Here is a 14,932-nt window from a genome sequence, read left to right as displayed (position 1 = left end):
GGGAAAGAAGGCAGCTCGTAACTCTGCAGAGCTTGCCCAGTCGCCCAGCTTATCAGACCTTTCCATCCCTTTTAATCTTTGTCCATCACAGACCTCTGAAGAGCTGTTTGAATTTAAGGCAGTAACTAGCGATGACGTGCGAAAGGTGATTATGGCTATGTCTTCGAATAAAGCCCCAGGATATGACAGAATTCCCTTATTTGTGATCAAGGACTGCTTGCCTTACGTACTACCAACCTTAACCACGGTAGTAAACCTTTCGTTTGCCAACTCCGCTTTCCCTCCTAAAGGATGGAGATCACCAGATTCCTAATAACAACCGTCCGATTTCGTTACTTCCCGTACTTTCCAAATTGACCGAGAAGATTGCTTTGAATCAGTTTAATGACTTTCTAAATCAACAAGGCAACCTCACATGCCACCAGGTCCACCAGAGTGGAAATCGCAAATACCACTCTACCGAAACCCTGAGTTTGCTTGTTACCGGTCACATTTTCAAAGCAATGGACAAGAAGGAGATAACGGCTATGGTCCTGATCGATCTAAGCAAGGCATTTGATAGCATATGTCACAGGACACTCCTTCTTAAGTTGAAAGGGCTGGGTGCGTCAAGTAAAGCGTCGAAGTGGTTTCAGAGCTACCTTACCGACCGTATGCAGTCAACACGACTAGGAACATCCCACTCTGAGGAGCTAATCGTTACACATGGCGTACCTCAGGGGTCCATTTTAGGGCCGCTCCTGTTCAGTCTTTACATGAATGACCTACCCTCCGTTGTCAAATTTTCAAGTGTCGAGTCACATGTTGATGATACCACGGTTTACCTTTCGTTCTCATCCAAGGATATTGACTCCTGCCTGACTAAAGTCGTCGAAGATCTTCGTCTCATCGCCGCCTGGTGCTGTACTGATAAGCTACTCATCAATCCTAGTAAAACCAAACTTATTTTGTTTGGAACGCGACAGCTATTAAGTAAAATTCCGGATGTCAGAGTTCTTTTTCTTGGCAAAATCCTAGCTCCCGTACCCTTAGTCAAAGACCTGGGTATCATACTAGACTCGAACCTTACATTTAATGAACATGTAAATACATTGACTTTGTCCCTTATCTCTACTCTGTGTCAGATAAGCAAAGTTAGGCATCTATTTTCCAAATCAGTACTCTTCATCATTTTGAATTGCTTGGTTTTTAGTATTAAAAAGCTCTTTTATTGTTCTACTGTATGGTCTGGCACTTTTAAGCAGAACATTCATAAACTGCAACTTGTACAAAATTTTGCTGCTCGAGTTTTAACTAATACTAGGAAGTTCAACCATATCTCACCAGTCCTGCAGGAACTGGGTTGGTCCTCTATTAAACATCTACTGTTAGTATGCGATGTCACACAGTTGTACAAAATAGTGAATGGACTTGCGCCCTCCTGTCTAAATAGCTACATCAACAAAAGAACAGGAATCCATAGTTATAATACCAGATTCAGGGAAAATCTAGACGTTCCTATGTGCAGGACAGCCACTGCACAACGTTCCTTTTACTATAGGTCTATCAACACTTGGAACTCGCTAAGCGCAAGCACAAGAAATAGTAAAACGCTCACTAGCTTTAAGTGCGGTGCAAAACTGGAGCTATGTCACAGCGAGAACTAGGTGACTGATTGCATGACTAAAACAGTCATAAATATGTCATACTTAGAGCATTTTTAAGTCAATAATAAGTATACGTATATGTATATAGTATATACGATACATTATCGTAGCTATTTCTTAATTTAATTTTATTCCTATTTATCCATTTGTTATTAACGAAAATTATTAGATTTGTAAATTAGTCTTTTTCTCCTTCTTCTTTCTTTGTTCTATTTTGTAAATTAAATTGGAAGAGCCACGTAGTGGAGATTTAATAAAGATACTGTACTTTTCTAAAGTGGTCCTAAAAGAAGAAGAAATCTGAGGGTGACCCTTCTAATACAACTTCCTTTTAAGACAAAACTTTACAAGTGTTTAAAATTCCTCTTGGAATTCTGAGAGGAGCCATAGCACATGCATTGAAATAGAGAGGAGGTATGAAGCACACATAGAGTGCAAATACAAATTCTCAGGCTGATCTGTCAGTTTATACCACCTGTTTTCTGTGGGAAGGTAACAGATTGTGCGAGTTTCTTCAGTAAAAACAAGACAATCTTCTGCTGATTTCAAGCAGTTTCTTGGTGGTTGGGCAAAATAGCACTCTTCAGAGCCAGATGAAACATCTTTCATTGCATCTAAGACAAATGCCGTGCATGTTCAGTGGCGGATCTAGGGGAGGGGCCCGGGGTCCCCCCTTATTTTTAGACCAAAACGAGGCCCGAAGGGCTGAAAAAAAATTTTTTTGAGGCCGTGCCCCACCGTTATCTCAGGGTCTGGATGACCAAAAAATGGCCAATTGTTGACAAGATCAATTTGAAGAGAAAATTACATGTAATACAGGTTATAAATTCACAATGCGACCATATTAAAAGAATTTTCTTACTTAAAAATGTATCAGTGACTTCTTTTGCCCAGAAAAATTCAAAGTGGCTGTAACGATTAAAACATTTCTCATAATAAGCAGGATTCTAATATGCAACTCCTACAGGTGATTTATCCAAAAACTAAACCTGCACCTCCATTAACATTTTACAAAAATGTAAATTTGCCTTGGAATGGTCAGAAAAATTAGCCCTTTAATGCACTGAATAGAAAATGTGTGGGGTCTACATCAAAGTACCCATAATATGATTAATAACACTATAGGATTTCACTCTTCAGCTCATGAGGGCCAAAAAACAACTTGTGCCTATTCCAAAACTTTACAAGTCTTCAAAATTCCTTTTGGAATTCTGACAGTGGCCATAGCACCTGGATGAAAGACGTAAGGAAACTTTGCACAAGGCTTCCACTCATTCTTGTCAACATCATAAACCCTTAAGAAATAACCATGGGAACTTTCTTGGTCCCACAAACCAGTGACAAAAACATCTCCTTTGAAACTTGTGGCATTAAAACAGCGCTTTGGGGCAGATGTACTCTGAATGGCTGTCCACATGTTTGACATTGGATCATACATTTCAATGATGCTCGAAAATGGACCTGATGAACTGAGACTCATCAAGCCTCCAAATAAAAACACTTTACCCCTTAACACAACTCCATGAAGGCGGTATTTCTTTTCCAAAATTGAAGCAACTCTACACCACGACTTTGTTTTGGGGTCAAATCTTTCTACCACATCTAGTAACTGATGTTCTGTTCGACCTCCAACTGCATACATTGTGTCTTTGTCAGCTACAGCAGAAAGTTCAGATCTGGAAATGCTCATGGGTGCTACCTCCTGCCACAGGTTTGTGTCAGGGTTGTACCTATGAACACAGTTTGCATGCTCATTTCCTATTTTTCCACCAATCACATACAAAAACCCTTGGAAATTAACAAGAGCTACCCCACGAAGTGGCATTGAACCATCACCATATAAAGTAACAGGTGCCCAAGAATTAACAGCTGGATCGTATCTCTCAATTTGTCGATGCTCACCATTATTGATGTAGAGTTTACCATGACAAGCACTCATAGTATAAAAATATATATTCTCAGATTGGTCTTCCAACTCATACCACTTGTTTTCTGTGGGAAGGTAACAGAATGTTTTATTTTTTCTAGTGATGACAAGACAATCTTCTGCTGTCTTCAGGCAGTTTCTTGGTGATTGGGCAAAAAAGCACTCCTCAGAGCCAGATGAAACATTTTCCATTGCATCTAAGACAAATGCTGTGCATGTTTTATCGTCCCTCACCAAAGGATGCGGTAAAATTTCCTTGAAAACAGAATTGCGTGACATGTGAACCAGACGAACACGACGAAATAATTCGAAAAATGTGTTACGTTCGACGCATCCTTTCCCTTCTAACCATTTTACAATAACCTGGAAAACGTCTTCTTCTCCTCTTACCCTGATTTCATCACTTGAAATCCACTCTTTCACCTCTTCCATGCTTAAATTCAGAAAATCTTCCTGCTCGACCACGCTCATAAAGTTTTCACAGATAAAATCTCTCGCTTCTATTTGTAATTCCGTGCAATTATATTTGACAGCTGAATAATATGCCATTAGACAGTTCGAAGAAGACAATGTTCGTGCGATAAACTTATTTGAAGCCGCTTTCAGACTTGGAATGACGAAAAAATCAGCTATCTCTAGAAGATCGAGTGCGTTGCGTTGCGTGACGTCAACGTGTCCTGTGTAAAGATATTCTAACAATTCTTCCATCACAGCTTTGCTTGTGTTTTCTAATCTGATGACTCCCTCTTTCTTTTCTTTCATGTCGCTGTTAAGAGCATTGTAGAAGAACGGACTTCCTGCACATAAAACGATTCTGTGTGCTTTAAAGCGAGCTAGATCGTCACCAGAGCCAACTTCAAGAACCACATCACAGAACTGCTCGTTCCTTCGTTGAACGTCGAGCCGTTTCATCATTTCCACGCAAAACTGTTGCATGCCAGATTCCTGCATTGGTCCCCACGATAAACAACTCATCATGAAGTCGATATACAGGTCCAGATGACACGAAAACACTTTTAAAAAAAATTGTGCAAGCTTCTATCGCCTCCACCGGATGTGAAAGAGGAAACCATTGCGCATAATCTCGCGAGCTTTCCGCTGACAAGATTTGCCTTCGGTTCCACGCGACAGGTGGTAAAAACCGAAACTTTCGTTTTTGGGAAGCCTTGCAGGAGTAGAAGGATTAGACAGTCTCTCCATGGATTAGAAAAAAGCGTAAGTGAAGTCAAAGGAGGGGTTTTACATAACAGGGGGGAGGGAGGGTAAAATATCTTTGGTAGACAAATCAACAAACTTTCCCCTCCTCCCACCCCTACACTAGGTAATATCCTAGAGCACCAATATCCACCTTCAAATTCACCAGACTGATCTCCATTTTTAATCAAGAGTTAATTGAGAGATTTTGATGAAAGATCAAAGCCTTTTCCCTTTGATGATTATTTTATGAATTCTTCTAACCTTTTCTCTCGATGATGTATGGATAATTGTAAGGAGAAAATTGATGTTGTCCACTCATGGGACTGAAAGGCTGGTATAGGTGTTCACCAGCGACGGAGTCAGAGTCGGAGTCGTAAGCGGAGTCGTAAGAGCGCTTATGACCTAGTGAAAATAAAAAACAGAGTCATAAGCGGAGTCATAAGCGCGACAGAATCGCAGTAAGAAGAATCAGAAGGTTTCCATTTCTTCCAACTCCGCTTACGACTCTGTCGCTCACATTCTGCTTATGATCTAGTGAAAACCACATTGTCGGAGTCGGAAGCAGAAATGGAAGGATAAACTAATGACAATGCAAGTTCCCATGCTCTGTGATTGGTTTGGTTCTTCTGCTTCTGCTTCCAACTCCGACAATCTGGTTTTCACTAGATCATAAGTGGAATGTAAGCGATGGAGTCGTAAGCGGAATCAGAACGCTGTTTTCACTAGATCATAAGCTCTACGCTTCTGATTATGACTCCCGCTTTAGCTCTGTCACTAGTGAAAACTAGCCTGATGGGTTAAGCAGTCTGTCTGTGAAGTTCTCAAACTCATTAATGATTCATAAAGAAAATACAATAGCAATTTATGTTTAATGAGTGTTTGAAAATCAGATGAAAAACTGCTCATTTTTGCATCCTTAATTTCTCCTTCTTAAATCATTCCGTTCGAAAAGTGACATCAGGCATTCGACACGGTGTTTCATCACCAAAGTACTCTGTTGCACAATGTATTTTAACTCGGACCCTTCTCACCATTTGATCTGGTGATGAAACACTGCATCTCATGCTTGATATTATTACATGAACAGCACGCACTGCATGTCACACATTAAGAAATATGGAAATTGTTCATCTAAATACAGCGACTAGTCACTTTGCTTGTAAAGTAGCACCTGAGCATTCTGTGCAAACAGTGGAAAAAGGCTAACGGACATAAGTTAGAAAAGAGTTGTGCTTATCACCTTAACATTATGTTACCACATCCTAGTCTGGAAAAAAATGCAAGGACCTTTAAGAAAGTCAAGGTATTTTTAAGGATCACTAAATTCAAGGACATTAATCTTAATTTTAAGTAGTTTTTAAGACTGTGCAAACACTGATTTCTTGATGAATCTATGAAGGAAATGACTATTTTAGACATACAACATGGCATTTCACAGACACTGCCAGTCAACAGTTAAAAAAGAATTTTAATTTTCACTTGTCTATGAAATGCACGTTTTCAATGCTTTCATTAGCTGCATCAACAAGGCAAATTCGCTGAGAAATACAGGCTGGGTTCTCATAATATGGCTGTTTGCTGCACTATCAAATAAAATATATGGACATTTTACTGGGATAAATCAAAGTTAGACTGCAAAACAGTCTGTATTTTTAAATACGTATTCAAGAATGTGCAAGCAGTCAAACAAAAGATCTGGAGTGAGGTCGAAAAAAGAGAGCTAGACTGGTGATTGCCTCATGTGTCCTACAGGAGTGTGAGGCTCACACGTACTTTGTATGCATGAAACTGTTTTGCAGTCTAAATCGAAGCGGTCCTAAGTGATGAAGAAATCCAGGGGTGATCCTTCAATTACAACTTACTTTTAAGACAAAACTTTACAAGCATTTAAAATTCCTCTTGGAATTCTGAGAGGAGCCATAGCACGTGCGTTGAAACTGAAAAGAGGTATTTTTGCCCAAGGCTTCCACTCATTCTTATCAACATCATAAACACTCCAGAAAAAATCATGAGGATGTTCTAGGTCCCACAAACCAGTGACAAAAACAGCTCCTTTAAAACTTGTGGCACTACAATAGCGTGATGGGGCAGATGTACACTGAATGGCCGTCCAGACGTTTGATTTTGGGTCATACATTTCAATGTTGTTTGAAGAAGTACCTGGGAATTCAAGGCTAGTAAATCCTCCAAACAAAAACACTTTAGCCCTTAAAATAACAGAATGAGAGTTTCTTTTCTTTTCAAGAGTTGAAGCTACTCTGCACCACAAGTTTGTTTTGGGATCATATCTTTCTACCACATCCAGTAATTGATCCTTTGTCCGACCTCCAATTGCATACAGAGTTTCCTTGTCAGCTACAGCACACAGTGCAGATCTGGAAGTGCTCATAGGTGCAACTTCTTGCCATAGAATTGTGTCAGGATTGTACCTATACACAGCATTTTCACGCTCTTTTCCTTTTCTCCCCCCAATTACATACAAAAACCCTTGGAAATTGACTAAAGCTACACCACAGAGTGACATTGGACGACCACTACATAGTGTGACAGGTGCCCAAGAGTTCACCGCTGGATCAAACCTCTCAATTGTAGAATGACCACCATTGTTGATAAAAAGTTTACCATGAGAAGCACACATAGTATAAAACTCTCTGTTCTTTGTTTGGTCTGCCAGTTCAAACCACTTGTTTTCTGCAGGAAGGTAACAAATTGTGTTTTTCCTTCCAGTGACAACAACACAATCTTCCCACGTCTTAAGGCAGTTTCTTGGTGCTTGGGCAAAATAACAACCCTCAAAGCCAGATGAAACATCTTTCATTGCATCTAGGACAAATTCCGTGCATGTTTCATCACCTTTTACCAAAGGATGCGGTAAAATTGCATTGAAAACATAGTTGCGTGACATGTAGACCAGACGAACATGACGAAATAATTCGAAAAACCTTTCACGATCGCGGCACTCTTTTCCTTCCCACCATTTTAGAATAACCTGGAAAAGGTCTTCTTCTCCTGTAACTCTGATATCGTCACTTGAAATCCAGTCTTCCACCTCTTTCATGCTTAAATTCAGAAAGTCTTCTTGCTCGACTACGTTCATGAAGTGTGTACAGATAAAATCTCTCGCTTCTTTATGCAATTCCGTGCAATTATATTTGACAGCTGAATAATATGCCATTAGACAGTTTGAAGAAGACAATGTTCGTGCGATAAACTTACTTGTAGTCTCTTTCAGACTTGGAATGACAAAAAAATCGGCCATCCCTAGAAGATCGAACGCGTTGTGTTGCGTGACGTTAACATGTCCTGTGTAGAGATAGTCTATCAATTCCTCCATCACAGCTTTGCTTGTGTTTTCTAATCTGATAACTCCTTCTTTCTTTTCTTTCATGTCGTTGTTAAGAGCATTGTAAAAGAACGGACTTGCGGCGCATAAAACGATTCTGTGTGCTTTCAAGCAAGCTTGATCATCACCACAGCCAACTTCCAAAACGACATCACAGAAATGATCGCTCCTTCGTTGAAGGTCGAGCCGTTTCATCATTTCCACACAAAACTGTTGCATGTCGGTCTCCTCAATTGGTTCCCACGATAAACTATCCATCATGATGTTGAAAAAAGTCCAAATATTAAACACGAAAACAGAAAAGGAAAAAGCCTTCTCTCAGCTCTGCGTTAACCGGCAAAAGATTGTGCAAAAAGGCGCCAAAAGGCGAAAGATAAAACTTAACTGCGCATAATCGGAGGAGCTTTCCGCTGACAATATTTTCCAGGCTCTCACTCGAGCAAGTTTTTTTTGCGACAATTTACGTCAGACTCCGGTTTTTTTCCATACACGCCCTCGACGATCTCTAAAGAGAAAATAGAGGGTCTGCGACTAACAAGGTAGGGTTGTGTTTTTTTTTAAATCATAAATTTTTTTTCCAACACAGTAATTGTGTGAGTACTGTTATGCATCAGTCAGTTCCACATGCATCCATGCCCCTCCCCTTGGGCTAAATCCCGGATATTAAAATTTTTCTAGGAAATAACAATTTATTCTTTCCAGGGGCTATTTCTGCCCTAAATTCCAAATTGAGTATCACAAAAATTTATGCTGAACCGACAGCGACATTTCCATTCTAGCTAAAATTGGACAGCGACATTTTCCCTAACCTACCAGGGGTTTCAGGGCGGAAAAACGTTCTGCGCAAGCTTCTGCGCATCCCTTATCGCAGGCTCAAGGCGGGCTTTTCTGTGTGTTGACTGTGTTTGTTTGTTGCTGGAGTTCTGAGTGAAATGCACGAGGTGCGAACGTTTGCTCCCTGTAAAGCATTTTTGTTTGACATGTTTGCTTTTTATTCGTCGCATGAAAATTACTTTGGATTCAGAACAACCAATGTTAAAGGAAAAACGGATCATTCCGTCAGTCTGAGGTGGAATAAAAGGTTTTGAACTAATCTTAAGAGGCGAGTATTTTTCTGATTGTGCATCTGATTAATTTATGAGTTGATTTCGCCGGGTTCAATTAAAACCCGTTTGAATTCTGTTATTAGTAGTCACGGTTACTTTTTTTACATGCCCAGATTTATTACCTTTGCAGAACCAGCTTTATCTTTGTCTTCAGTCAAAGAATCAGATTGCTGTTATAACGCATCAGACTAAACAAACTTGTGCGCTTATTAAACTTTCTCGGAAATAGAAGGCCAGGAAGCTTACTCAAGACATGGATAATAGAAAGACTGGATAGGAAACTTATGTCACGTGGGCTGATTTCTTATCGCCGATTGGTTGGTTCGAACTCCAAGATGGCGTTGGATGGTTCCATCATAGTGGAGATTTGTGACGAAACGATGGCGAAAATGTGGCGCAAACCAGTCGAAATGTAGGGTTTCTTTGCCTGCATGTTGTTCTATTTCGGATTTTTCAGTGGTACTTTAATCTTTGGTGGGTGTTCTTTCCTTCGTTTGTTGTCTTACGGCGATGGCGATCCTTCAAAGCCACACTTGAACCTTCAAGGTAAGCAGTTCTTGTTGTTGTTTTGTGTTATTTGTCCTTGTCTTTGAGAAAATTGCGTCCCAAAAATTGACCTTACCCGAGCCATATTTAGTACACTTGGCGACTGTTTTGGGACGCCTTTGTTATGAAGGTTTCTTCTTGTTTCTATTCTTAACTACGATTGACAGATGTTTTAAGGATGGAATTGTGGCATAGACATAGTTACAGACTGAATGCTGATATTTTTCAGCCATAAATTTCATTTGAAAATGGCTGAAACTAACTACGTTCGGAGCTGGCGCCGAGCAAGTGTGCGCAAACGATGTGTAAAGTTCCAATCGACCGACAAGTTTGTGTTGAGAACTGTTTCGCTCAAGTAATATCCTAGATTAACCCTGTTATATTGTTCGTAAAGCAGTATGTTAATTTCGCTCATCTTTTAATGTTGAAATAAAACTACTACATTACATATCCAGTGAATACTACCGCCTCATGTCGCTCTTCGCAGCTTGTATTCGAAGGCACTGAAGAGACTCGAATAAATTTTGTACTTTTCCCTTACATAAACTATAAATAATTGTTGCATCAATGGGAAAACACCTACTGACATTTTTTTGTCCTCCGTTTAGTCTCCTAAGTGTTGTTGTTACTTTTTAAACAGTGTGTTAGATTTCCTTTTGTTTTTCTTTCTTGTAGGATTTGCTGAACACACATAGTCAATTGAAGACAGTAAAATTGTGGTCAAGTACTCTTCTGAGAGGGAACAAATCAATCAATCTTTCTGTATTAAACAGCAACAAAGTTGCTTTTGTCATGCATGAGAGCCAGAAGGTGGCATCTAAATTATTTATGATCAGAAACTTTATTTATCACTTCTGAAGTGTATTTATTATTTCTTTGTGAGTGGGACAAATTAACTGTGTTTAAGGGTCAATGCTTGTATTAGCTACAGAGTCATGTGTTTAAGTTGGTTAGTGTTCTTCCCTGAAACGGTCTATATCTGAATCACATTGTTTTTCAAACCAAAGATGGACTTGATTAGCACTATTATTGTATTCGGTTTTTTAGAGATCCAAAGTAACAATGTACCTGTAGATGATAAACCTCACCAAGGTATATTCTAAATCAAATTAATAAAACATATACCTGTACTTGTTTGGGGTATGCATTTTGTTTTCAACAACATGATAATGTGACCAGACAGTCATATTTTTTCAATCCCTCATCCACTTACCTCAGACTAAACCAAGACCCCATAACCCCTGATGTTACTGTTTTTTTTTCCATATATATAAGCAGCTTCTATTTTTCTTTGGGAACAGTGTTTATGTTTATTTCAGAGGTGATTTACAGTATTCCCTATCCATATCATTAACACTACACAAAAACCTAAACTTTGTTTCATCCCAAAAAAAAGGTCAGTATTTCAAAGATAATACATTTCTAGGTTTTATTAAGCCTTATGGAAGACAAGTGTTTCCTAATGAAAAAGAAGTGAGGGTTCTACTATTAACCAGGAGAGTTTGCTTCCCAGTTGTATTCTAGTAGTTACCAATTAACCGTTTTACATAACATTTTTAAAAGCGTTGCAGTTCGCTTTTTCAAAGACCTGACTGAAAAGTACCTTGGGTCACTGTATATTTATACCTGAAAATTACAATGAAAATTGATTTAAAAAAGTTTAGAAACGGCGTTTCCACGGTGGTCCGCAAGCAAATTTCCTTTCTCTGCTGTGCTTTTCGCCGCTTTTTTATATTTCTCAAATACGAATTCTTGTCACTGGTTGTCCGTAAATAAAATTGAAGGGAAAATTAAACGCCTGTTTGAGCTGGGTCCTTTTACTGCTAATAAAATCATTTTGTCAAGAGTTGTTAACTTATAAAATTTGACACTCGCTGAGCTTGTCGATAAAAGCAGAAAAGAAATCGTGAAAATCGTGATAAAAAGGGTTAAAATTATTTCCAGTTTTCTTGTGGTTTGAAGAAAATTAGGCTGTGCCTTTTTTAGAGGTGTTTTGTAGCTGTATACATGTAAGTTTTCGCATACTTTTTTTGTAGCTAGGCTTCCCGTTTGGTGCATAAAATTATCGAGCGCTGGAGTCATTCGTCGCTCTCACAAGTTTCATAATCATTTACTCTGTCTTCTGCCTCTACCGGTTTTGTACCCTCTAACTGTCTTCTCCAAGAGCAAGTCCTCTTCATCCTTTACTTCAAAACATGGCCAATATGTATAGTCAAAGACAGAGATAGTGAAATATGCGAGGAAACATAAGACGCGCAAAACGTCGAATGAGGTTGAATGGCTCTCAATAATGTGACGTCACATTTTTCCACTATGTTGGAACCGATCGCGTCAGCCAGTTTCCTATCCAGTCTTTCTATTATCCATGCTCAAGATCATTTTTCTGTTGCTTAAGTAATAATAGTCAGAATTTTTTTCATTTTTCATTACATAGTTTTGTCTTCCAGTGCACTGTGAAAGTCACAGTCTGTTCTAGTAAGTATAACTTTCTGTACGTAATTTGTCCTTTTCACTCGCTGTGAAGTAGAGAACGACAACTGCGGGCAGTGACTTCAAAACAATTGACTCTTTTCCCGTAAACAATTGCTGCAGCTTGATTTGACTGAGGCGAGCAAAACAAACCCGTATGTGCAATTTTCTTTATTTTCTAATGATCGGCTGAGTTTAATTTGCTTAAACGAAGACCCTCGCATGGACCAGTCAAGCTTATTGAAAATAGCTACATGGTGAATCATGGCTTGGCTGCCAAGTTGCAACTGATCTTTTGCTTTCAAGATCTTAAGGTAGGCTCTTTTCGTACAGAAAATTCATTTCTTCATTGTCAGCAAAACGTTTTTGAAATAGTGTAACTTTAACTTTGTTTGAAGGAAATCCTATTTACGCGTAGGTTTTTGATAGATGTTATGCGTGTTCAACTTGACAACACAAAGCAAAATTTATATATCTGCGCGAAACGAGCAAGTTTAAAAAACTATAGTTGCTTTTAAACCGATTTTTGGGAAGATTTTACTAAATAAAGGTTGACCTTTTTTCTGTCCACATATCAACGCAATAACTTCTACATTGAGGATTTTGTTTATATTTTAGTGATCTGTGAAACTACGAGTGTCCGATCGAGCGAGGGTTTTAAAATATCAGCTCGAGTGCGACAAAGTTCAGCATTACAACTTCACGCCGATTTAAGTGTGTACCCCAAATTTTGGGGTTATCAAGTATTCATATATTCAGGCTATTGTTCTTGCCATTGTCGATTACCTTCCGAAGAATCCACGAGCGGAATTCCTTTGATTTAGGTGCGATATGTCTCTTTTGTTTCGAATTTTGTTGCTTGATTGACTTTTTAATCCCCATTGTTACCTGATGAGTATTAAATTTATCCATTAAAATACTCAGACTTGCCTGTTAAATTTGCTGCAGTCTGTGGGAACGCTTACAAGTCTTTTAAGCGTGGCGGACAACTCTGGTTGCATAACATATTTTCGGTCACGCACCGTATTACAGAGGAAACAAGCCTGATAAATTTGAAGTTGATTAAAGCTTATAAATACCTGGTATCCAATAGTATTTTTTATTAAATACTCTCTTGCCTTGAAAATAAATTGGCGTTTTAAAGAATTGCTGCCGAAGTTATTTATTAGAACGTTTTATTCTTTCAGTAGCTCTGCAGTCAAGAGCGAACAACTCTTTTTTAAATGTAAACAACGCAAGCGGTGAATGCATTTAACGGGATGACACAGTTTTATTAGAGTGTAGTTTCACTTTTTTGGACGTTTTCGCTTGCCTTTCAGTTTTTTTTTTTTGTTGAACAAAACCTTTCGTTTCAGTTACGTGACTGCAGGGCCCGAAATAACCGCGTATTGTCAGTTCACCGATTAGCATGACAACTTGATTCGCGGAGAAGTCGAGTGAGACGGGAAATATCTAAAATCAAAACAAGAGCTGTAATCGACAGATCAAAACTTGCGGAGTTCATAATTCCTCGAAATAATTTTGTAGAAACGCTTGTATAGTTTCATTGCTCTGGAGAAATGAATAACTGTTATGATTGAATGAATGGATAACTCTCGGCCGGATTTTATTAAGCGATAGGCGAGAAAAAATGCTTCAGCGGCTTGCTTTGTATGTACTTCGAAACCTCGGCAAGAAAAAAAATCCAATCTCGGTCCACAGTGGTCGAAATTTCTCGTTCAAGATCTCTTTTTGAAGCTCTCAAAATTCTCCTTTTTGAAAAATACGTGTCCAAGTCGAAGAAGTTTTGCGAAAGACTTAAATCCATAAACTTCTACTGCAATATGTGCGATAATTCTCTGCAGTTTTATTGACACACTTAGAACAAAAGGATACCTTTCAAACTTCGCGGCCCTGGGCAGCTTAATTAAGCCATTGTTCAGTTCCTTTGAATTCGCTTCTGAGTCTTCCGCCATAAAATCTCACCTTCTTTGAACCGAGTCAAAACGAGCACTCTCGAAGGGAAAGTCCGGAGGAATAAATTGAGCCTTCATGGTACAAAATCCAGCGGTTATGCCCATTTCTGAAATACACACTTAAATCGGCGTGAAGTTGTAATGAGTGACTTCAAATACACTGTGGGCAAGCGTTATTTTTTTTGGGCAAATCACTGTCCAAAGATATGTTGTTTTTGTGTCCACAGTGGAGCTCCGGATCTTATATATCCAGGAACTTCCTTATATGAACACATTTTGTGAATGCATCTTGAAAAAAATCGGACCTACTCACGCACATTTCCAGTACAACGCAAAGAAATTAATGTCGTTAAAGTCCGTTTAACCATGAGGTATTCTTCGAGAAAATTAAGTAACGACAAGGTTATAACCACAGCTTGCAACTTTTGAAGACAAATTGCCTGGTCTTTCCAGGTTATGAGTGGAAACATTTGATTTTTAGGCAATAAAATATTTGAAATCCCGCCATTTTTTCAAACCCGACCAGGAGATCTGGGCAAAAAAGTTCACGCATGCTCAGTACGTTTTTCCGCCCTGAAACCAGGGGTCAGGCATGTCTGAAATAACCGACAAAGCGACAGCAATACGTCCGCTCCCACCCTCCCCCACCCTGCCCCCTTGAGGGCCTCAGTCAAGGAGTGGGTAAAGAATTTGTTACTCACTAAATGGGGGAGAGAAGTAAGTGGGAACCATTTGCAGACACA

At 39.1% G+C, this 14,932-nt stretch overlaps 1 protein-coding gene across 1 annotated transcript; it reads right to left on the bottom strand.

The window, feature by feature from the left end:
- Positions 1–2,814: 2,814 nt before the first annotated feature.
- LOC140953766 (uncharacterized) lies at positions 2,815–8,466 on the bottom strand. The gene is made up of 2 exons (XM_073403156.1): positions 6,638–8,466; positions 2,815–4,611 (listed from the first exon to the last, which is right to left on the bottom strand). Exons 1-2 carry the CDS (start codon positions 8,372–8,374, stop codon positions 2,815–2,817), a joined length of 3,534 nt encoding a protein of 1,177 aa, XP_073259257.1. The 5' UTR covers positions 8,375–8,466.
- Positions 8,467–14,932: the final 6,466 nt, after the last annotated feature.

Source organism: Porites lutea, chromosome 12 (assembly GCF_958299795.1).
Source record: "Porites lutea chromosome 12, jaPorLute2.1, whole genome shotgun sequence".
Classification (NCBI taxonomy): Eukaryota; Metazoa; Cnidaria; class Anthozoa; order Scleractinia; family Poritidae; genus Porites; species Porites lutea.
The sequence above is the reverse complement of the archived record's forward strand: the minus strand, read 5'-3'. Positions and strand labels throughout refer to the sequence as shown.

What these genes read in the sequence shown, in the direction of transcription:
- LOC140953766 (XM_073403156.1), bottom strand. Translation starts at nt 8,374, where the DNA reads ATGATGGATAGTTTATCGTGGGAACCAATTGAGGAGACCGACATGCAA. An exon ending in ATGCTTGTAAAGTTTTGTCT is followed by an intron (nt 4,612 to 6,637) that starts TAAAAGTAAGTT and finishes TGGAGGCGATAG; the next exon opens with AAGCTTGCACAATTTTTTTT.